This window comes from Lasioglossum baleicum, chromosome 5, assembly GCF_051020765.1.
Source record: "Lasioglossum baleicum chromosome 5, iyLasBale1, whole genome shotgun sequence".
Classification (NCBI taxonomy): Eukaryota; Metazoa; Arthropoda; class Insecta; order Hymenoptera; family Halictidae; genus Lasioglossum; species Lasioglossum baleicum.
In genome coordinates this window covers 13069689-13092748 of record NC_134933.1, presented here as the reverse complement: position 1 = coordinate 13092748, position 23060 = coordinate 13069689, and the positions used below count along the sequence as shown (strand labels likewise).

Genomic DNA, 23060 nt, shown 5'->3' with positions numbered 1-23060 from the left:
AACGTGTTCGGATCGTCACTTTTTTAAAAAAAAAAAAGCTTCATGGGAACTTGAAGATCCCGGCTCAACAGTTCAGGGTAACTCGTATTTCTGTCGAAGGAATACAAGATGCTACTTATCAATGTCCATTACATTTGAGTTCGAAGGCGGCATGTTACAAATTTGTTGGCAATTACTGTAGTTAGCTATGATTAAGGATACATTTTATAGGGCATTTTCGTGGAAATTCTTTCGCGCGCTTATAGCCGCCGGGCTCCGATACCTTTCGTTTCCGCAGCAACTTTAATGCATTCTCCGCGGGACGCGATGACAAACCCGCGATTATCTGCGTACTTACCGAAGTCGTTTTTTGTTTCGAGCCATCACGTTCGAACGGTATGAAACATGACGAATAGGACGATGCTTAACGTAACTACGCTAATAAAGCTTTAATATTCTATTCGGTACGCGCGAATAGCTTTACGAGGCCGTTGATTCGCTCCTTTATTGCACTTCTCCCGTTCTCGAAAGTCTCCCGTTCCCTCCGTCGACCAAGTTCCGAGATTTCGTTTTCTCGGGGTTCGCCGTTAAATTCAGCCGCCTAATGCGATGAGCTTTTCAGAACCGATGACGCCCGGTTCGAACGGCCGCCATTACCCTCGGGAACACGACCGAAATCATCTAAAATAACCGGACAATAAAAAACCGGATAATCTAGTTATACGGGGTGAGTCACCTAACGTTTTCACCTCAAATATCTTTGTTGTTTGCAAAGATACATTAAATGTTTCGAGGACAAAGTTGAATGGTAAAATGGGGCTCATCCGATACCTCAGAAAATTTTGTTTTTATGTAATTGTTTTAAACACCTACAATGATAGTCCCTTTCGTTACGAATTCAGTGAATATAATTACACAATGTCATTCAAGGTCGCGGACATTTCCTCAGAGCCTGTTTACAGGCATGTATCGACGTAGACGGCCATCATTTCGAACATTTATGAAATACAGGTATTCTGCTTCCATATTTTAGTTTTATACGTTTTTTCTGTCCGTGATCTTGAGTGACCTTGAGTAATTATAGTCACTGAATTCGTAATGAAAGGGACTATCAGTGTTGATGTTTATAAAAGGATGGTTCCATTTTAAAACATGAAGGTGAGGACATAAGAACAAATTTTTTTCATTCATCTTTGTCTTCAAGACATTTAATGTATCTCTGAAAACAACAAAGATATTTGAGGTGAAAACGATAGGTGACTCACCCTGTATATCTACGTCCCCAATGCGAACGAGAGGCCCGGTTACTAAAAGCAGACGCGCGGACCAGATATTTACACCCCGCGCGACATTCCAGCCGGATCGGTGTGCGCGACACATATAATTTATTTTGTTGTTGTTAGACGACATTTTTTGTTAAACGCCACGGCAAGTATACATGGTGTTTCCTGAAATCTAAACTAAACTAAATTATCTTATCTAAACTAAAAAGCGTACTTTTTCCACTTTTAAATATAGGAAAAATATAAATATGTATAGTAGTGTCTTTTGTTTAGCACTGTACGTTTATTTACCGTAGGAAGTAATTATTTGAAAGATCACTTTTCATATCGCGCCGTAGACCCGAAGAAGTGGAGCTGATCAGAAGATTACATTCTCTCCGAATGACTGCAATACGTTAACGCTGACGCACAAACAATATTCAATTTAATTGTAATTTATATTTTATGGCTAACGCATTCGATGGCGTTTTATGTATGCTTATTTGACATAAATGCATAAACATCTTCGGTCTATTCATAACGCTCTTGAAAACAGCAAGGCGAGATCTTGCCCCGGTTATTTCATATGGTTTTATTAGTACGGGCGGCAAGTAGATGAGGGGGAAAGGGGTAGATTCGTTTGCGGCGAGGGTCGCGGGCATACGCACAAAGCCACATGTCATGTCCGGCCGTTTAATGGCCTTTTAATACTACCTCGCTAGTAGGGATGGGATCAAGTTTAATACTTGCTCACGAATCTGAATCAATTTCAGGGCGCGAGTTTCGTTCTACATGTTTCAACTATTACATACTCATAAGCAGCCTGCAGCTTTTAGGCATTCATAACATTTACGAGCGTGTGATGCAGGCTGTAGTGACCAATTCGAACGAAATGGCCTAGCCGATTATCTCTTTATCTACTGGAAGCCTATTAATAGGTTATTCAATAATTGTGCTGTACCAAAAGAAAGCATAGAAATTTTCTTTTACATTGCAATCTTAAATGAAATTATTAGATGACGATATTGAGAGTGACTTGATAGTTCACAATGAAAATTGTGTTGCTATTGAAGGTTCCATTAAAAAGTGTTTAGCCATGTACCATAGATTTTTCAATATTATATAATAATCACCGGTCGGTAATGTGTTATGATGGTCAAAACTGCCCTTAGAGGTTTTTCAATGGCTATCGAACCATTCGAAAGTTGACCAAGAAAAACACCTCCGAGTAAAATTTCAACCCTCTGGCTTTCCCGCGAGGATAGTTAAAGGGTAAATTAGATTTTACGCTTTTCCGTGCATTTTCCGGCCTCTGCTGCGTTCTAAAATTCTGAAAATAATGTGACATATTTTGGATCCCAAGGCGCATTTTACAGAATTTTTCCAGATATTTTTGTTGCAAATTGTGCTTGTAAAAAATGAATTTTTTAAAACCTTCCCGAGCATAGGACCCACTATCCCCCATCATCCGCTGTATGAAAGAGAGATTGGTGGGAGAAGCAGGAGTTTGAGGGGCCCCTACCGTGTTCGTCGCTGCCCTATATCAGGGAGTTCCAATTTGTTCCCCTCCGAGATCCTCAAGGTCCCCACCATTAGTCAAACCTCTTCCCAATACTACGTACAGCCGTAAAGTTAGTGGGGCGGCACTTGCAATATACTTGATCCCATCTCTACTTGCGAGACTGCAAGCATCCCCACCCACGAGGTGTGCGTTCGATGGTACCTTTGAATAGGCGCCTGGAAGGTGCGTCTATAAAGGTGGGCCGACGACGCTGTTCAGGTCGGCGCGGCTCGACAGGCATAGAAGGTCCCGAGCCCCGGCTCTCTCGGCAATCCGGGATTCCTGAGTGTCTGTGTCATCGATTCCGACCGCAACCTCGTAAACTCGCGGGCCATTAAACGCGGCTTTCGGCGACCGTGGGATGGGGACCGAAGAATGTAGACCGATCCGAGTGTAACGTTGATGATGCGCAAGAGTTACGTTCACTAGGGAATTCTAAAAACAGTTTGACCAGTTTTGATCACATAATTTGCGGTTCTCGAGAACGAGAACCTCCGTCTTTCGTTTACCAACCGTTAATGACCGGAAACACGAATCTCTATGAAAACACTTTTAGGACCGGAGACGGGTATCTCCGAGTTTTGTTTGCCAAGCGTCAATGACCGGAAACACGAATCTCTGAAATCATCGCTATATATTCGCGGGACGCTAATTCGAATTTACTTTAATTTTGAAATTTCAGAAAAAATGTTTGGATTGTGGCCCGACATTTTTCTCAATTTTCTTGAAAACCATAACTTTCAACCCCTTGCCCTACCATTTATTTTACGGTTTTAGTGATTAGAACTTTTTTGTACTTCCTACAATTTTCTAAAAAGGAGAAAATTTATATGTGTTGTATGTTTATATATTCTATGTATTAGAAGTTTATTTCGGTTTAAAGGAAATTAGTAGCATAGACACATATATTTATTAGACACTTAGAAATTAAACAGACCCGATATTGTAGGGGAAGGGGTTAAAAATTATTTGGAACAACCCTGGGGGCGCCGTAAAAGCAATTCAAAAGTCGAAAATAAGAGACTCAAAGGGACACCCTGTAGTTTGTCGCAGTTGGACCGAGCAGTGTTTTAAAAGCGTTACGCGACGCCTCCATTTTTACAGGAGCCAGTCGCGTCGGCCGACCTTTTAATGCATCCCACATGGAAATGTCACGGCGATAAGTGTCGCCGGTGCCATTGGAATTTTTCGCGGCGAATGTGGAACGCGCGCCAACAGTTGCAGTTGTGGCGAAAGAAGAATTACGGTCGATCGGGTTCTTAACCATTTGCGCTTCGCCTCGCAGAATTTCAGGTCGGTGTTGCTTGCTCCGCCGCAGAGCTTAACCAATCTGTAATCCGATTAGCGCGCAGCTATTCTGATTATCGTTCGATTAAATCACCAATAAGTCTTTGTAATTAATTACCGGACAGCGGTTCGGATTATCGGCCCTGCTGGGAATTATCGAAGTGATTCTGTTAATTACGAGACACGCGTGACTTACTGAGTATTCAGAGTGAGGGAATGGTAATTTGCCGAATATTACTGTCAACGTAGGAATTAAATCACAGTCGGTAAATGTGCAAAGAATATTGTGTGAAAGTGCAGAGCCGCTATAAAAGCCGGTGCTCTAAAAATGTCTGTCATACTCGCTGAGAACGCGGTGGATACGTAATGCGTTCATACCGAACGTAAGATGTAAATTGTCATTTTATTACAACCGTTTGTATGATAGTTCTGCTCGAACGTATATCCGGGAGCGTTTCACGCTAGTTTATGGGTTTCCATTTAGACAGAGGATTTCATGCGACGTGAAAGAACTCGGAATTTCGTTACGTAAATCACGATCATGTCCTGAATATCGTACAACCTTCTTATTTACTTTCATGCTCTAGAAACGAACCTTTCTTCTAATGCATCTTCAGTAAATCATTTTTTTGTGCTGCATCTGATTAAATCTATTATGATTGTTTAAGATGCATTTTGTTATTCACGAATTTTGTTATTCAATATCTTTGGATTATTTTCTCAAGTACTATCACATACTCCGATTTAGGATTCTGGGGCAGACTGTATAATAGCTATAAAGTTGAAATACTTGTTCTGGTTGATCCGAATTTACGTCAATACGTCAGATGCACTGGTGTCATTCTCAATGCTCTAAAGTTTATTTGTCGAAACTTCCAAAATTCTGACGTACGTGCAGCAGGATCTCTGGGTAATCAAAAGTTCACGAGGTGCCTCCAGTGATCTCGCAGGAGTTTCTCACGAGTTTAAGATCCCCGGAAATCCGGAGTGTGACGGACTGGCTGTCCCTCGGCGTCAAATCCTTCAAGAGGATTAATAGTTTATTGCATCGAAACTACGTCTATCTCTTTCAACTAAGCAGTCTTTCGAGATGTCGGAATATCTTATTCAAGTGTCATGACTAGACTGCGGATTTTATGCATTCATTACACAAACTGAACAGCCGCAATTTTAGACGGTAAAAACATGAAAAGAGTCTAAGAATCTCGACACGTTACTTTTGCCCTGTTAACAGTATTAGAGAAAGTAATAAATTTTTATTTGGCTCCAGAATCTCTCTCTTGTAATTGACGAAGAAAAGTGTTATTTTGCATAAAGATCCGCAGTCTAGTCATGACTTTTTCCAGCTAGATCAGGCACTTGTCCCACTGTGCGATTTAGGCATGGCAAATCGTGATAAGGGTTCAGGAAGCGCGGGTTAAATGTATTCGAGTTTCAGTTCTCACCGTAATAAGCGCTATGATCTATCCCTATACTCCGATGGTAAAAGAGCCTCGGAAACGGTAAACCGGCGTTCGCGGTCCAGAAAATCTATCACGGAAATATCAATTTGATATCAGATTTATTTTCACACTAGGACACATCAGTGTGACCGAACACCAGGTTCGTATCGACGATTGAGAAACAGATTCGGCCGCTACCTTACCGATGAGAGTCGCAGACGCTTCAACAGCTCGTAGGAGATAGCAGCACTCTACCAGGATAAACGAATCAGATACGAGTGCAATTAAGCCGTTGCATCGCGTGCACCTTGGAGCGAGAGGGTGAATGAAAGAATGTCCTCGATAAATGAACTGATTGGGCATCTATGGGACGTCCTCCAGCGGTGATTCGCTGGACAGATTTTAGTCCGCGCAGAATCGATATCCTTTTTGCCTTTTCGGAGCGAAGAAAATTGACGATACCCCGCGTTCACACACAGCTGAAACCGGAAAAACCAGAATGCCTACGCGATCGTGAAATTCCTTTTACGACGCCGTTTTACACCGTCGCAAGGACAAAACGAACTTTTTATAGTTCAATTCGAAATGCCCTGCAGCGTGACGAATCGTCGATGTAGGGGGGTAAAAACCATTTTGGTGACCATCACAGAATTCTGTAAATTATTATTGCAGGATATTGGAAAAGGTCCTGAACGAGGGAAATGGTGTCTAGAAATTGGTTTTATGGCGCATAATGATTCTGGTACCTTCTACAAGATAGCGTAGCCCTAATTTCTTCATTATAAAGAGCGCTGTGTTTCAGAGTCTATTTATAAAGTAATTGTATGTTTTTCGCACACACGTTTTACCTAAAATGTATGCTTTAATGTAAGTAAATCGTCCGCTATGTTATAATATATATACTTCTCAACGTATACCCTTGAATTGATCTTGTCAACATAAAGTCTATATTTCTTTTATATTGTTATTTTTGTATTACACTGTTATACTATATTTTACACTGCTCCCACTTCCTGTACGTCTCGTAATTAACTAGATACAAATGCATTGATATGTACAGCTCGGTCGTATGCTTTTGTTCGGTAATTTGAGAGACGCTGTAACCGGGTGTTCTCAGAATGTCGTGGAAAGGAAATTGCATGCCAGTGCAGAACAGATGTTTCAGACCTTCTCACACGCTCAATTGTGCGTGACCAATGATGGGAAGTTGACTGTCACGCAATGGGAAAGTTGGGTGTGGTCGCAACCAGCAAATTGAAATGCTTATTTAAATTCGAGATGGATGAATTTTATTTACACCTGCGCCAGTCGTATTCTGCGAAAAAACATCGTACTTTTTTTAATGTTAATGGTTGCCGCTCGTGTCACGTGATTGCTTTGTCAGTTTCACTTGTCGTCAGAGCTCGACGTTCTAATCACAGGTATGAAACCGTAAGGAGGTGTGCAACCTCTTGTACTATCTTCTCTGCTTCTGTTCGAAGATCCTTTTCTTCTTCGCACCGGTTTCGGCTCGCTGTTAAACTTTATAATGAACTTCAGCTCAGTCAGCAGTTCTTGTATGAACGAAACCTGTGAAACAATAATACACGTCACCACAGGAACTTCTATCTTGAGGACACACACGACCTTGACGACATAGTTTAAGATCATCGGAATCGGTGACGTGTGTTTTATGCAAAATAAAAATTGTCTGCGTCGATTGCAAAAAGTAGAAACTAAATTGAATGTTATTTCTTCCTTTAATGATTTTAATAGAGAAGGAATTGTATGCAGGGTGTGGCCGAACGGGTGGTACAACCGAGCAGGGGGTGATACTACATGTAAACATAAGTCGAAAAAAGGAATAACATTTTTTCGTTTGACGCTTCGTTTTCGAGAAAATCGAGTTTAAAGTTACGCTAGGTTCGCGTGCTTTAGTATATGCACAAAGTAGATTTGGATGATCATGGTCAGACGCGTCAGACGTGTATTCGCTGCATTTTCAAACTCGAATTTCTCGAGAACGAAGCGTCAAACGAAAAAATGTTATTCCTTTTTTTTCGACTTATTTTTACATGTAGTATCACCCCCTACTCGGTTGTACCATCCGTCCGGCCACACCCTGTATTGACATCTTCGAGTATGAAAATTTTTCAACAATTTTCGATTTCATCTACTCAATTTTGATATAAATGCATAAAGATCCGCGGTCTAATAATCACCAGCCAAACTGTATGATATAAACGTTATAAAAAATATCGTGTAAACAGTATTGCATGTATACTATTATCATTCGTTTGCATGGTTAGAAATTACATGGTAAAAAAGCATTCTCGAGGTTTCATAAAATAGAGGACATTTTAGCCTGGAACGGTACAAAGCAACGAAACTTTAATTAATAAATTAAGATCGAGGCATGCTCGTCATAATTTATCGATACTAGAGAGTCAAACACGCAACACACTTACGTTTTCACGTCTGGATGTGACAGCAACATCCCAAAGAAGCTCTAATAGAGTGTAAAAGAAGCTCGACGCGACGCCCACGCTCAATACTAAGAAGACGCCTCCTACGTTATCAAGACCCAGTTCTTCGGCTTGACTACCGCCGCCATCCTCCTATAAAATGTTTCGCGATTAATTAATGATGTATTTATGTTCATTCGGAATTTTCCCGGTCCGCCTACATACCCGACATTTTCCTCCTCCTCGTTTCTGCGTCCACCATTTTTTCTTCAGCTCTGTGATCAAACCACTCTGCTGCAGCCTCAACACGGCAGTGTTTAACGAATGGCGATGAGGAGAATCTGCAATTCAATTATCGAAAGGGTCAGTAAAAGATGTATATTTGCTGTGAGTGTCTTAATAATTTTAAATCTATAATTGTTCGAGATTATCTTAACGGGACTGTAAAGCATAAGGTGTTAACAGGAACTGTGTAACATTCTGTTCAATGTTTTTTTTCTGATTGCAACGATACATATTATTATTCATTGGATAAGATGTACAACTTGTGTTTCAATGGTTTAACCCTTTCCACTCGGAGCTATTTTAACTGGAGATTTAAACATTTCCTCCGATCTAGAATATTTCCATTCCGTATGATTTTTGAAATTTTATGGATATGAAATTGGTATAATACCGCATACAATACCTAAACAATGTTTTGAATAATAGTACAACAATTTTTAGTGGTTCCTCAGAGGGAACAACCGAGTGGAAACGGTCAAGTTATTATTAGATTGAAGATTTTATGCATCTGTAAAACTCCTTCCACTTTAAACAATAAAAAAGACAGCAACAGAGGGGAAGAAAAGAACTACTGTCTTTTAGAAGTTTTGTTACTAACTAACGTAATTAACTTACATTTTTTCATTGCGATCCCATAACTCTTTGCGTCCAGGAGTCCACCGACCTGCGTTACGTTGCAGTATCTCTCGGTGATGTACTCGATCGAGCTGGACTCCATCAAGAAAGCATAGTCTTCCGTCAGGACCTTCTTCACACCAGCGTCGTTGTCCCCCGTCAGGACCTCTTTTTTGTTGGCTTTCATGTATGCGAACATCTCCCGGTACGTCGGGTAGCTGGATTCCTTGGAATGAGCATAACTCTTTAAAAAAACTGAATTAGAAAGACAGACACCAACTTTCATATGCCTAATTCACAAGAGGAATTATGTGTGACACTAATATTCGGTTAGTAGAGGGATCAAGAAACTAAGTGCTGCGTCCTAAGTTAAATCTATGACTGACTACGAGGAGGGTATGACACAGCATCGAAAGATTAGTTTTCTGTTATACATATTTTAATTACAAATGTGTGTGATTACTAATTACTGTACGATTAAAACTATCCAAATGTAGGGTAACGTTTTTAAAGAAAATATTAAGTCACTCCTAAAAATCTGTCGTTATTGGCTTTCGAAAAATGTCGCTGCAGAAAATTTCCAATTTGAAGAAAAATAATTTTCAATGCTGAAATTTCACCTGCAAGGACGACCGAATTTTTAGAATGATTTAATAGTTTCAACTTTTTGGGAGGGCGTTAATTGATTTTTTGTGTTTTGAGGAATATTCTCTGTAGCGTCTCACATGATCCATTAGCAAGAAAACTTTCCAGGGGTGGTTAATAAATCTGGGTTAAATAAAGCGTTTGTATTAATACTTTCTTTTTAAATTCACATGTTCTACTCTGGCTTTACTAAACCAGCAACTAATTAAAACTCGCAAATATATCTCTTACATTTGAAAAGTACATCGGGTGCTGTAATGGGCCTGTAAAATTCGTTACTACTAACAACTAAGTTAATCTCCTGAAATCTTTACGTTGGGCGTTGATCGATAGTCCCTCGATAAACTATATTGTATAATAAAATGTATAATTTTTAACTTTATAATTTGTAGTCAATGTATCAACATACTTTGAAGAATCCGTAGGTGGCTCCATCATCTTTAGCGCCGTACTTGATCGTTTTCTTCTTGGCCAGCTCTTCGACGTTGTTAAATGGCGATACCAATGTTTCGACTGTCAAAAAAGCCGCCAAATTGGCAGTGTACGAAGATACCATGATCAGGCAGAAGAACCACCAGGAAGTAGCCATCATCCGCGTTGACAGTCCACTGGAAACCAGAAAGGTGAAATTGCGATGAAAAGAAAATATAAATATCTTCTTACTTCTTGGTAAGATTTTTGATATATGAGTGCAGTATCCTTTCCTTGACATGTAAACCTTTGAACAAGGAAAAATTTGTTCGCATTCAACGATCATTTCATTTTTACGGAGTTCAATACAAAAATATTAAGTTGGCAACTAAATTCGCGACCTTTCGTTTCGTAATTCTTTTATTGTATCATTATAACCACCTCATTCAGTGACCATTTTGTATCATCACCATTATATCATTGGAAAGCTCTGAGTTTTGCGATTAATTTTATATAAAATACTCGTGCTTAGAAAATATATATAAATGACTGTTTGAGAAAATATGGAGGCCGTGAACTTAGTTGCCAACCTAATATGATCACTATCCTAAGACTTATGAGCGGGAGTGTAAATCAAAATTCTTCGTTCAAGACTCATTGTAGTGCGAACGAAACATTAGCATTAGGAAAATGAACTCACATGGGTGCTATTTCGGAACCTTGCTGCATAATACTACCGATCGTGAACCACAGGGAATTCTTGAAAGTGAATTGATTCTCCAACTCTTCTGGCTCCTCTATACATGGATAAGGGTTGTTCCACTCAGCAGGACAGAGTCTGCCGATCACGAACAGCAGCAGTGAGACAGATACGTAAGCTCCCATCAAATAACACCAGACCCCAGCGGAAAATGGCGACAAAAACGAGAAGAGACTAGGCGGTGTCTTCTGCGGCTTTCGATACAGAATACTTATTCCTGAAGCATAAAGTTTCACTGCTTGAGGTGATTACATTTTTACAAATTCTAAAACACCATCGTCAATGTAAATTAATAATAAAATTTGTTCATACGAGACTTCGTTTTCGAGAAAATCACGAATCAACCTGATGGATTTTCAAAGTCGACTTTCTCGAAAACGGATCACAACGTGAAGAATTTTATTCGACATTTTTTCCTTTGCGGTTGTTGTTACCGATCACCCTGTATAAAGCATTAGCGATCTTAAGCCTATAATTACGTTGGAAGATGCTGAATATAACCAGTATTTTCGAATATGTCTTCCTACCTAAATTCATAAAAGGCATCGTAAAATCGACCGCACTCTCTCGTTCCGCGGTAATTGTCAGATCGGTAATGGCCAGATCGGCCTCCTGCAACAGAACATTATTGGATATTGCATTTCAATGCTCTCACAACTGTAGCATGCCTTTACATCGATATTGTAACATACACCAGCCATAATTCTTGCGAGCATCCCATTCCATTTTTTCGTCTTCTTCGAATAGGATCCGTACGCGTTATCAGCTTGCACTTCGAATGTGTAATTAAAGCCGAGTTGCTTGCTGAGCTCCTGAATGATATCGATTCCGAATCCTTCGTAACGGTCATTTCCGGTCATCATATCCGCGGATTTCTTCAGCATGCCGTAAGGATGGCTCTGCAATAGGTAGCATAAATCATTCATAATGCTTAAAAAATCAGATCATCAGTTTCGTACGTAGTACAATAAGTAATGATAAAGTAAAATACATTTTATTAGGCTTTCTAGGATGCAAAAGGATTAAGTGAGCAATTCCCATGACAAATTTTAACTTTCAAGTTTCTATTGCATTAATTAAACTATCTCGATTTTCTAGGGTTCTTTATCAACGCCACGATTCGTTCTGGTTTCATTCTAACTAAGAAAAATATGAACATTTTCCACCGCGACAATGTTCACCTGAAGTATCAGGTTTCGAACTGGTGTTATACTTTTCGAAGGTAAACCTGTCCTTATAAAGGACGAAGAATGTGGGAAGATGTTTTAACCCTTTGGTTGCCACGGACGAGATATCTCGCGACCCGATACTTCTCGATAAACGCCTTTGGCGAGATATCTCGCCACTTAGCACCAGTGGTTTGACATTATAGACGAAATATGTTCTGTTCTGTTCGGTCATTTTACTCGAGATAAAGATTTCATTAATTTCTACCTTTTACAAATCAGAATATAGTTACGTATAAAACATATTTGTCTATAATGTGAAAATATTGGTGCTAGGTGACGAGATATCTCGCGAAAGGCGTTTATCAGGAAATATCGGGGCGCGAGATATCTCGTCCGTGGCAACCAAAGGGTTAAATTTCATTGTGGCACGTACGATGGCTATCAAGACGATGAACGTTTTATTCTGCAAACTGAGTTCGTGGTCTGAGTTCGGAGGACGAGTTTCCGTCACCCATTCGACGCTGTTCGTGCTGTTCCACATTCCGATCTTCTTCAAGCCGTCTTCCGTCACGCGCACCACGTCCAACTGGAAATCGCTGCGGAACCCAGCCGTGTCGAACTTAATCAAACCGGTCAAACCTTCCATTTCGCTCTGTAAGTGTAATCATCGAGAATTACCTGGGTATACATACACTCCCGCAATACAATGTCAATGGCAACAATAATTAATTTTATTACCGCAACATCACACTCAAATTGCACCAGCAACATCTTTTCATCTTTAATCTTTCTAGACGAGGGCATCGTACGAGATTTTTATGCTTAAAGAGATCCGAGGAGAATGTCGCGGGTGCTAATTCATTGCGGCGATATAAATAATGATTACCAACGAACTTACGAGACGCATAAAGTTGGTGAGACTGTAGCCATGCTCCCAGCTTAAACTGCCGTTGCAGGATAATTGTTTCACGTCGCCCTTAATAGCGTCCTTTAAACGCTTGAAGGCTCTCGCGAAAAGTTGCACCGCGTCGTACATGAGAGCAGGCTCAACGCGTAACTGAGACGCATCATCTAAAGCCCATTCATTCTTGTGCATTTCCACGATGCCTGATACCAGAGGGTTCTCAGGATCTATCAGTCGAACCCCGGTGAAATTAACCCCGGAAAATTGATACGGTTCGAGATCTATCGTTTGAAGATCCTGAAACAATAGAATCGATGAGTTATCTGCAGGCTTGCTGAAAAGCCTGAAGCAAAATAGTCGATTAATCGTTGGTATAGTTATATTTGAAATTCGTTTGTACGTATTCGTCGAATAGTGAAGCATTTTACCAGAGAAGTCACTATGACTCTGTTCTTCTCCGACATAATGCCAACTTGCTGCGCCTGTTTCAGCACCTCTGCAAGAATTTCGATTGAACAATCAATCACAATGTTCTCGATTTCCGCATCTTTTATCTCTCGCATCACCTTCCTGCAGAAAATTTGATGCACCATTGTATGATTAATTATTCTCTCCCTTCGAGAATATCGATTATAGCCGGGTAAAAACGGAATCGACAGAGTCATTGTTACACTATGGATCTATTTAACATTTCAAATATTTTTATCTATGCATATTCATGAAAAGTCAAACGATCAATTCAATCTCATTCGACAGCAGTTCTTGTTCGTAATTCCTTAATCATTTCATAATTTATACAGGCGGTCCCAAAAATTTTTGGGAAATCCTGTATAACGTTTCGTCAATTAATCGACACTTAGTATTATCACTAATAGGCGTACCTGTAATTGGGACCATTTCCTAAATGATACAAAAAGGCCCCGCGCCCACGTGCATCCACACGTTCCAACAAACGATGAACGCGTAACAAGCTGTCCGTGTTCTCGTACAATATGCCAAACGATTTCCATTCAAATTCGGTGATCAACAGATCGAAAACCTGAAAATGTCTATAACTTGTTATCCTGGGAAAATATGAGCTCGATACCTTTCTATTCATTAATTAATGAAACCGCATATAATATAGAAAAGAAAGCGTGTATTAATTCTTTGCGAACTTCAATCACTAATTAACAATCATAATATGTACGAAACTGAAATTAATTTCAGAATGTATTCATAAAATCACGATGCAGCATGAAGATATTTTTGTATCATTCTCACATGAATGTAATACGCACAATTTATCTCAATACAGTATTCGGTTTATTTTGACGGAAACAATGACCCACGTATTTTCTCGTTAAACATGTTTATCTGAAAATATTCTTGGATAAAAATGGTTTAAAGTAACAGCAATAAGGTCCCTTTTTATATATAGAAATTGTGAAGATGCTGAAATAATTGATTATAGGCATGAAAATTTTGTTTGTAACACACACATTTAATTAATCACTGGTTTAATTCCTTTTGATAATTTCATGCAATCTCTGAGACTTCATACGGGTAGTTGAATGATACAATAAATATTTCCAGCATCGTGTTTTATGCTACCTTAGCTTCTACGCACCCTAGACAGTGTTTCAGCGTGGGGGTACAAGTTTATTCCTCTTCCTCGAGTTTGCACGGGTTCCCACCTCGCATAAATATGTGGCATTTCCATGGAGTCGCATATACTCTGCACATGATCCGAACAGATACTATTCTGGGGTCCGAAAATCCCGGCCACTCCAGTCCCCATCAATTCACAAACTGAACATGTCAACAAGTCAATCCAATTGAAATCGTTCCAACGGCGAACAAATCAAAACGCAATCTATGAACGTATACTGCGGCCAGTGCTGGGTAAAATGTTATTTCAAACAGCAGACACCATACATACAGGCAACTTAAAATAGTTTTGAAATCCTTATTAGACTGAAGACTTTTATGCATTTATGGGGAAATTGAAACAAATATAAAACAGTTGAAGACTGTTAATATCGATATGCTGTTTTCTATGCTTCAGAATTATTAAGGGAGGAAATCAAAATTATTTAACAACTACTTCCCAAAATCCATGTAACATAATTTTCTTATAGGTTGATTCTGTGTTCGTGAAACGGTAACCTGAACGGTGAAAATTTTACGCCAATAGCCATACTTGAACTAAAAATAAATGTGTATCTCCAACTGCTATGATTTCTTTCATTCTAAAACCATTTCATTCCGAGTACGATTGTCGTTGCCAAGAAATGTTTTAGGTATGTATTACGCAAGATTACATATTTCAGATTATTAAAATATAAATGTCATTTTATTTAAAGTATGGAATATATTTTAAGTAGCATTCGAAATATTTTTTCTTCGAATTCTACTGAACCCTGCATGTAGCCAATCCCGATGTAGGTATACCTTTGGCCGCCACGCCATATGGATCTGTTTCGACGTCGTTGGATTCCGCGCCGAGAAACACATTCGCGAATTCCGGGTTTCCGTGTCGTTCTTTGTTGATCGTTTGCACGGACGTCTCGAAGGCTCGTTTCATCTCGTCGCCATTGTCAAATAGCCCTCCTGAAATGTATCATGTACACATCTACATCTTCGCAGTGAAGACAGGTATGCCATTCTTCATTATTAGACTGCGGATGTTTATGCAATTTTCAATTTTTATAGACAAATTTGAAGAATGTGGCATGAAATAAAATTCTATTTTTAAAGGGAACAGCCTTTGTAGATCCGAAACAAATAAAAATGTCACTAAATTCTATCGAATTTTATATTGTAGCATTTCTTGAAAATTTTCATAAGCTATAAATGCATAAAGATCCGCAATCTACTTATTACATTCTATATTTTACATAAAGGTACTTTAAAAATGCAATAATCGCATAAAATTTTGTTCAATATGGTAATTATTCTCTCGTTTCAAAAAATGAATAATTTATATATTTTATATTTAATTTTTTGATAATTAGTAAAAAGTCTTACCTATGAAAACCTTCTTGGGAAATCCCAGGGCACACGATATGAAGACGAATGGGAGACACTTGACCAGCATCATATAATCATTCTATGTATATAAAGCAACAAAAGGTATAACTTTTATTTTATAATTTGAACCAATAAAGTGTCCCGATATTTTTCTGACAAATGTTTTTTAGGAATACATACAGTTACTCGAATTAATATTCGGACGCTCTAAAAAAGACGATAACTTTTTTAATATTGTACTGTAATGTTTGAACTTTTTAGCTAGAGCAATTAGTTCACTACAAGATGTGAAGAGAAAGTTTTTCAAAAATTGCAACTGATCGGAATTGTAGAAAAAATACTAAAAGTTGCATTTCACAACTTTTTTATGTGGGCCGAAAATATCGAAAATTTAAAAAGTACTATATTTTCAATATAGGCCCACATAAAAAAGTTGCGAAATGCAACTTTTAGTATTTTCTCTACAATTCCGACTAATTGCAATTTTTGAAAAAATTTCTTTTCATATCCTGTAGTAAACTAATTGCTCTAGCTAAAAAGTTCAAACATTACAGTACAATATTAAAAAAGTTATCGTCTTTTTTAGAGCGTCCGAATATTAATTCGAGTAACTGTAGTTTAAACTGTAGTTTACTATAATTCAACTCAGTGTTGAATTCGTGAAATATGGGTTATAGTGTCGATTATTATCGAGGAAAGAAGCGACTTGTTAAAATCGGCGAGCCATCAAGCATAAGCTGAAAGTCTGGCGCAGATTTGTTTGTAATAAGATCTCGTGCACGCGTATTCAGTGTAAGCCGTTCAAACAGGCTGCTGGGATTCAAACGAACACTTAACAGTGCGACGTTGTGTAAACCGAACGGGAAGCATACATGCTCGAATTCTCGGCACGCGTAAATATTTAGACCCGTCTAAAATCAATCCTCCAATATTGAGTCTCGTTATTTACTTGAAGCTATCGAAGGGGACTTCGGACTTGTCAAATTCTCCATCGGCATCCTCAAACCAACTTCTTCATCAGCTTCTTTTTCTGCTCCTTTCCTAGTGGGAAGGAGAGAGAAAATTCGTTCGATCTCCTTCTTTTCTGGACGACTGAGCACGGACGTTTGTACCAGGAGAGAAGGAAGCATACCGTGAGTAAAAATAACATATCCGGCGTGGGGATCGGAAACGAGCTTGTTAATGAAGTCGACGTTCCGTTTTCGTTAAAATAGAATCAAAGTGTTTTATTGGATCTGTCGTGGGGCCGAGATAAACACGATTTAGTCGTTTCTGGGATATATTGTCTTCTATTTAATATATGCAAGACAAGAAAAGATATTCTATATGTTTTTTAGACTATATATTTTAGAATAAATTTTTAAAAATCTTTGATTCACAAGTTTCATCTAGTAGAACAATACTTTAGACCTTCCAGATTCCTAATCAGTAAAAGTACTTCAATATTAAAGATATCGTACCGAGTATAAGGGTAGATATAAAATAATGATATTCATTCTCCAAACAATCATAGAGCATCCACGCAATGGTGATCATCTTCGAATAATATATTCCATTCATGCATGACTGATATACGAACTGTACTGAAAATCATGCAATCCAATAACTAGAATATTGATTATGAATTCTAGCGAATCCAATCTTGAATCCAGCGTTGATATTAGCGAGACTCCTAACTTATATTACCTTGCGATTAATCCAATCGATCGGCGAGGTTTATATGGGACAAACTTGCGCAAAAATGGTATAAAACATAAACAGTCGAAAGTAAGCAATTTAATCGGAAAGAGAATTTCGCGAAACAAGAATAATCAATCCTGTCAAGACCCGGCGCACAGAACAATTCGCGGCGCGTACAATGGAGCGGAAAGGAGCCGTCATTGCATTCTAAACGGACCGAGTGCACCGAAAAACCAGCTATCAAACGTCGCCCGTTCAATTGACATTTTGGCAGCGCCGATAGATGCGCGGAGATTTCGTTCCGCCGCGGCATGACAGGATAATTTTGGTAGTGACGATTGCCGGCGTGTGCTGCGCTCGTTCTGCTCGCGGCGTGTTGCGTTGCATCGCGTTGCATCGGGACGCGTTGTGACAAACGACGCACAGTGGGACGATTGTATCGGAATGCTAGACCCGCGTTTAGCATCCCTCATTTTTTTATCGCCCTGAGGTTCTAAATCTCCATGTTCTCAGTCGTATAGAATACGAATCTGAAGTAAAAAATTGGATTTATTGGAAATAGAGAAAAAATTACTCCTTTATTTAGAAAATTCGCTAAAAACAGGATGTATTTTTAATATCTACAGTTTTTCGGAGGTTCCCGCCACTTTCTCAAATCCAAATGCCGGCCGCAGTCGGGTCCCGTCGGATGTGATCGCAATGAATTTCTCTCACAGAATACCAAAGGAAAAAATCTATGCAGCCCATTTTTATACGACATTATATATAAAGAAAAAATTCGTCACAGTTTTTTTCCCTTTCAATTCACGTTAATTGTAATATAAACGTAATATAATATGAACATAGAATTTTTTTCTTCTTCTATAAAGCCCATAAAAAAAATTTTTTCGACTTGCGTTCTGTGAATGACACTTGTCAAGATGCAATAGAGCAAGCATATATAAATAAAATTTTAGTAAATGACGCGGGTTTTCGTATATTCGTCCGACAGTGCGGCGGCGGTCAGCGGGGAGCAAACTGCGCGAATATCCCGACTGCATTCAGTGTTTCGCGGAGGCGAACTGTCACCTTGCCAAACGCACGCATTCTGGGACACGCGTCCTTTTTCATTCATTCATTCATCCATCGGCCGCACACTCGACGCGACTCTTTCACGGGACGCGATTTCCGCGCTTCCCGCACCGCCGTTCACGGAGAGGATCGTCGACGACGGAAATCCGGCCGCGTGTTCGGTGTCAACGTGCCATATTCGAACGCGCGACGGCTTAAAAAACACACGAAAACGTTGGAGTGCGCGTAACGAGCACGATATATTTAGACGGCGAGCGTCGTCGCCAGTGGCGCTTGTCGCCTGTAAGCTCTGTGACATAGTTACCGCTGAACTGCAATTAACGACGCCTACTGACCAAGCTGCCGACCATCTATCGGCCCCTTGTTTAATTTTATGTTTCTACGAAAAAAACCTTGCGTGCACCACGCTTCCAATCTCCAGTGAATTCCATCGATTCGAAACACTAAAGTTCCGCCAACACATTCTCGGAACCCAACAAACCTTCGCACCGTTTCGAACCGACTTTGCTATCTACGTTCTCATTGGACGTTCCAATGAATTGCACTCTGTCCTGAACTTATTATCGACTTGGCTAATAAGTATAACAAAAATCAGTCAGCTCCTACAGGTTTTAAATAGGCGGACTGTCTTCGTCGGAACGCTAGCTCGATTTTTCTAGAAGACCTCGGGCTATTCGCTGTGTCCACATTTACTCTCAATCAACTTATTCTTGTCCGAATCTTTTAAGAGTGAATTCATTCGTGTAATTTATAACCGGGAGAACGATTTTTAGATTATTCTTTTGTGTTAATTATCATTTTCACATACACAGGGCGTGGACAGATGCAACTCGTTAACAAACGGAGGAGCTGTGTATGTTTTTGCAGGACTTGGAAGGAGCATACCCGTAAAAATGTTTCTCGTTCCATGCTGGAGAGTTAGGAGCACGATAGCGAGCGTTAAATGGTAACAAAGCGAGCGTCCGTGCGTCGAGCGTTAAAGGAGGAGGAACTTACCTAAAATTGCAATTACACACGGCTCGTTACCTGGAACAGAAGTTTGATAAACGTGCTTTTCTGAACGAACGTCGCGGCATGCACTCTAATTCCGAACGCCACTTCCCGAGTGGATTTTCACTGCGCACACGCGGCTCTCCCTTCCAAACCTCTTGGATTCATTTGTACACTGTAATATGGCGGGCACCCCGGACTCGAGACCCGACTTATTGTTAGATCCACCATCGGAGCTTTTTCCACGACACGCGGATTGTCCGAAAGGTTTCGTATGTACAACGCTTCTCATTCATTTACCATTTTTCTTCGTTTCCTCACATGCCGTTTGACGAATAATTACGTTCCTCGAACATTAATTATTAGACTGCGGATCTCTATGCAAAATAAAAAATGTTTGCATCGACTGCAGGACACGGGAGCCAAATAAAAATTGTATTTTTCTTTTAATTATCCTATTAAGCTGAAACTAACACATTGATGTCCTTAAATATTTTTTACATGTCCACTGTTTTAAATTGTGCGTACTCATTTTTGTCATGAATGCATAAAATCCGCAGTCTATTAATTATAGAATCGTTGGACATCGATCATTTCCTTCGATCTGAGCCTTATTGCATCAAGCTTTTAGATCGTGCTGCGATCATATGCACAATTAAATATTTACGAGTTCATATTGTATGTATTAGTCACTAATCACTACTGTGTACCAATATCGAATGATACCATGTTCGAAATTGAAGGATAACTACAGAGAAAAATCAATTATGATATCAATCAAAGTCGATATAAATTCCTAGAAAATAGAAGAAGACTTTTACCATGTTTATAACTATTCCATTTGACGGTTTCTGTGGATATAGTGTTGATTTTATAGTATTCTCAGATTTAGCAATTAAGAAAATAACACAATAAAATTTGGTGTTTTAGATAGAATCGACTTGATAATTAATAATTACGAGCGATGATATGTCACTTTTGTTAATTTGTCTCGGCACTGTTTAATTGTGTTGTTGCAGTAATATTTTCTCTGATTTTAACGTTCGGTATTACTGTTTGCAAAAGCCTTGACTTTCTCGTGAATTTATTTGTTCAACTATAATACTTGCACACCGTACGCGCGAGCGGTCGTGTATCACGTGGGTTTTGTTATTTCTTGTTCTTTATCACGGACACTCGTTCTATACGCAGAACTCAGATTAGAAAAATTTATGGAAACGACAGTGCAGTTAACGGCACGCTGTAAAGTGTAGTTATTTTCCCCGTAAGGGCGCGGTACACGACAAGAACGCGACGTAAAACCAAGATGGACGACTATTACTTTTGACACTATGCTCAGCTTATTCGCAGAATAAACTTGCGTTTTAGATACGTTCCTTCTCGTAACTGTTTCGAGGAGTAATCTTTTGGTTTAACTTTCTCCCGTCGAGTTTTATTGTACCCCTTCCGACGAGTAATCATGTTTGTAAGTACGGAATCTTGACGAAAGCAACAGTTTGAGTGAAAAGTTTGTGTTTTGTTTATTTTGTAGACAGTTTTCGTGCACGTCACTTTTTACTGCATCAATAATTTCTGCAGCTATTTGCGTGCTGTTTCCTCGCTGCTAAAACGAGTACTGACGGGGAACTCTAACAAAGTTATTAATTTTTTTTGTATTTGGTTGTATGCAATTATAAAAACAAATCGTGATTTAACATAAAATTGTGATTTAACATAATGCTCTCCACAGGTTCTTCCATTTTATCTCCTTTTACATTAACAGGAGCTGATTGCACTGTTTGAATAATTGAAAGTCTTAAAAAATTTATATTTACTTTATGTCTACGTCCATTTGAGTGCTTAAATATTTATTTTAGAAGAATAGAATTTCATTTCGATGTGATTGCATGTTTAATAGATTTTGTTCGAATTTTTCATTACCTTTTTTGCTTACTAAAAGCCACGAATCCGGTCAGTGTTCTTCAGTGTTACATATTTTCCTTGTTTCCAGTTGGAGTTCGTCTGCATCGAACAAATCAAAACTGAGACCAATGAATAAGTATTGCGGACACTCATGTGTGACAGCGTATGGAGGTGTTTCAAGACATGCACAGAAGGGAAGAAAGCATCGAGAAACGCGTGGATATCGGGCAAAGTAAATTAAATGGTTACGCTCTGGGTTCAAAGAGAAGGCGAGAGCCGTGGAAGTTGGATACATTAGTGAATTAGTTACGTTAGCGGTTTGGGATTTAGTTCTCTAATCAAGAGAACGAAGAGTGAAGGCTGCGGCAATTGATGTAAAAGTAGAACTTCCCGGGGACCAATTACGTGGCCGTGGCGAAGCTAGAAGTTCTCTGTCGTAATCAACGAGGGGATTATGGCCGCGCGTTAAGTATATTACGCCTGGAATAATTTTCTGTTTGAACGAAAGAACCCGACAGCCGGCAATTAATCACAGAAACGCATAGAAAGCGTTTGAGAACCTGCCGCGAATAAATCCCGAGGGCTTTTCATGAGACGAGATCTAACGGATGGTCTCATTGGTCTCGCTGCTTAAACCATTAACAAAATAAGACGTTATTTCCTGGGGATATAGCGAATGGCCATTGTTGTTTTGCTAAAATAACTACAATATACATATTAGGTTTCTTTAAATTCTTGTTACTTTTGCAAAATAGAAATTTTCTGCGTCATTTGCAACACATTTTTGTGATGAAAAGGATAGTGAGATATTATTGTATATAGAGAATTTATATTATATTAGATGATTGCATAAGTTCGTGCCCGATTTAAAAATAATTCAATGGTTAAATTTTAAAGATTGGTTAAAGGTTTGGTTAAAGATTGGTTAAATTAGAATTACAAAATGGTTAAATTTTCTAGAATTACAAAAGAATGGTGACTATAAGTATGTATTGATTAATAAAGTCGAATTCTTTAAAATTTAACCATTGAATTTTATTTTCAAACCAGGCACGAACTTATGCAACCATCTAATATATAAAAATGATTAAAGAGAGAGGAGAAAATGCATTTGATTCATGTTTCATACAATTTATTCAGACCATTTTTATTTTGCACACTAGACGGCGGATCTTCGTGCATTTATTTTGTCGACGTTTCTGTTTTGAGGAGGAAAGTTACACTTGTTGGTTTCTCATTTTTTACGAGCACAGTTTGCGACAAAAAAATCTGAAATAATTCTCTAAAATGCGTCTTAGGATCCAAAACGTTTTTTCAGATTTTTTGTTGTGATAGATCATTGTCGAACACAATAAAAACCGAATTTTTGGGGGTTTTTCATTCATTACGAGCCCAGTTTGCAACAAAAAATCTTCTTAGTCTTTCTTGGTCAGTTTTCGAATGGTTCGATAGTGATTGAAAAGTCTCTAAGGGCAGTTTTGACCATCTTAATCGGCTAACACAAGAAAGCATTTATATTATTAAGATGTGACAGCACTGATCGTTTTGAAAAATAGGAAATTACGTAAATATCCGCAGTCTAGGAATCACCGAACAAATGAGGAGAAGATATGACGAAAAGGCAATAAGGCACACGGCGAA

The 23060-nt window shown here is 38.9% G+C and overlaps 1 protein-coding gene across 5 annotated transcripts; it reads right to left on the bottom strand.

The window, feature by feature from the left end:
- Positions 1–6794: 6794 nt before the first annotated feature.
- LOC143209010 (glutamate receptor ionotropic, kainate 2) lies at positions 6795–19759 on the bottom strand. Of its 5 annotated transcripts, XM_076424111.1 has the most exons (17): positions 19524–19759; positions 16726–16817; positions 15774–15855; positions 15198–15356; positions 14374–14555; positions 13646–13803; positions 13193–13334; positions 12759–13061; positions 12294–12512; positions 11384–11590; positions 11219–11303; positions 10632–10908; positions 9930–10128; positions 8876–9119; positions 8201–8316; positions 7979–8128; positions 6795–7100 (listed from the first exon to the last, which is right to left on the bottom strand). In XM_076424111.1, the coding sequence occupies exons 3-17, from the start codon at positions 15844–15846 to the stop codon at positions 6918–6920; spliced, it is 2697 nt and encodes an 898-aa protein (XP_076280226.1). In that variant the 5' UTR covers positions 15847–15855; positions 16726–16817; positions 19524–19759; the 3' UTR covers positions 6795–6917. The 5 variants fall into 5 exon arrangements, with proteins under 5 accessions (XP_076280226.1, XP_076280225.1, XP_076280228.1 ...); XM_076424110.1 differs by lacking the exon at positions 16726–16817; XM_076424113.1 differs by lacking the exon at positions 16726–16817 and having other exon boundaries at positions 8876–9101.
- Positions 19760–23060: the final 3301 nt, after the last annotated feature.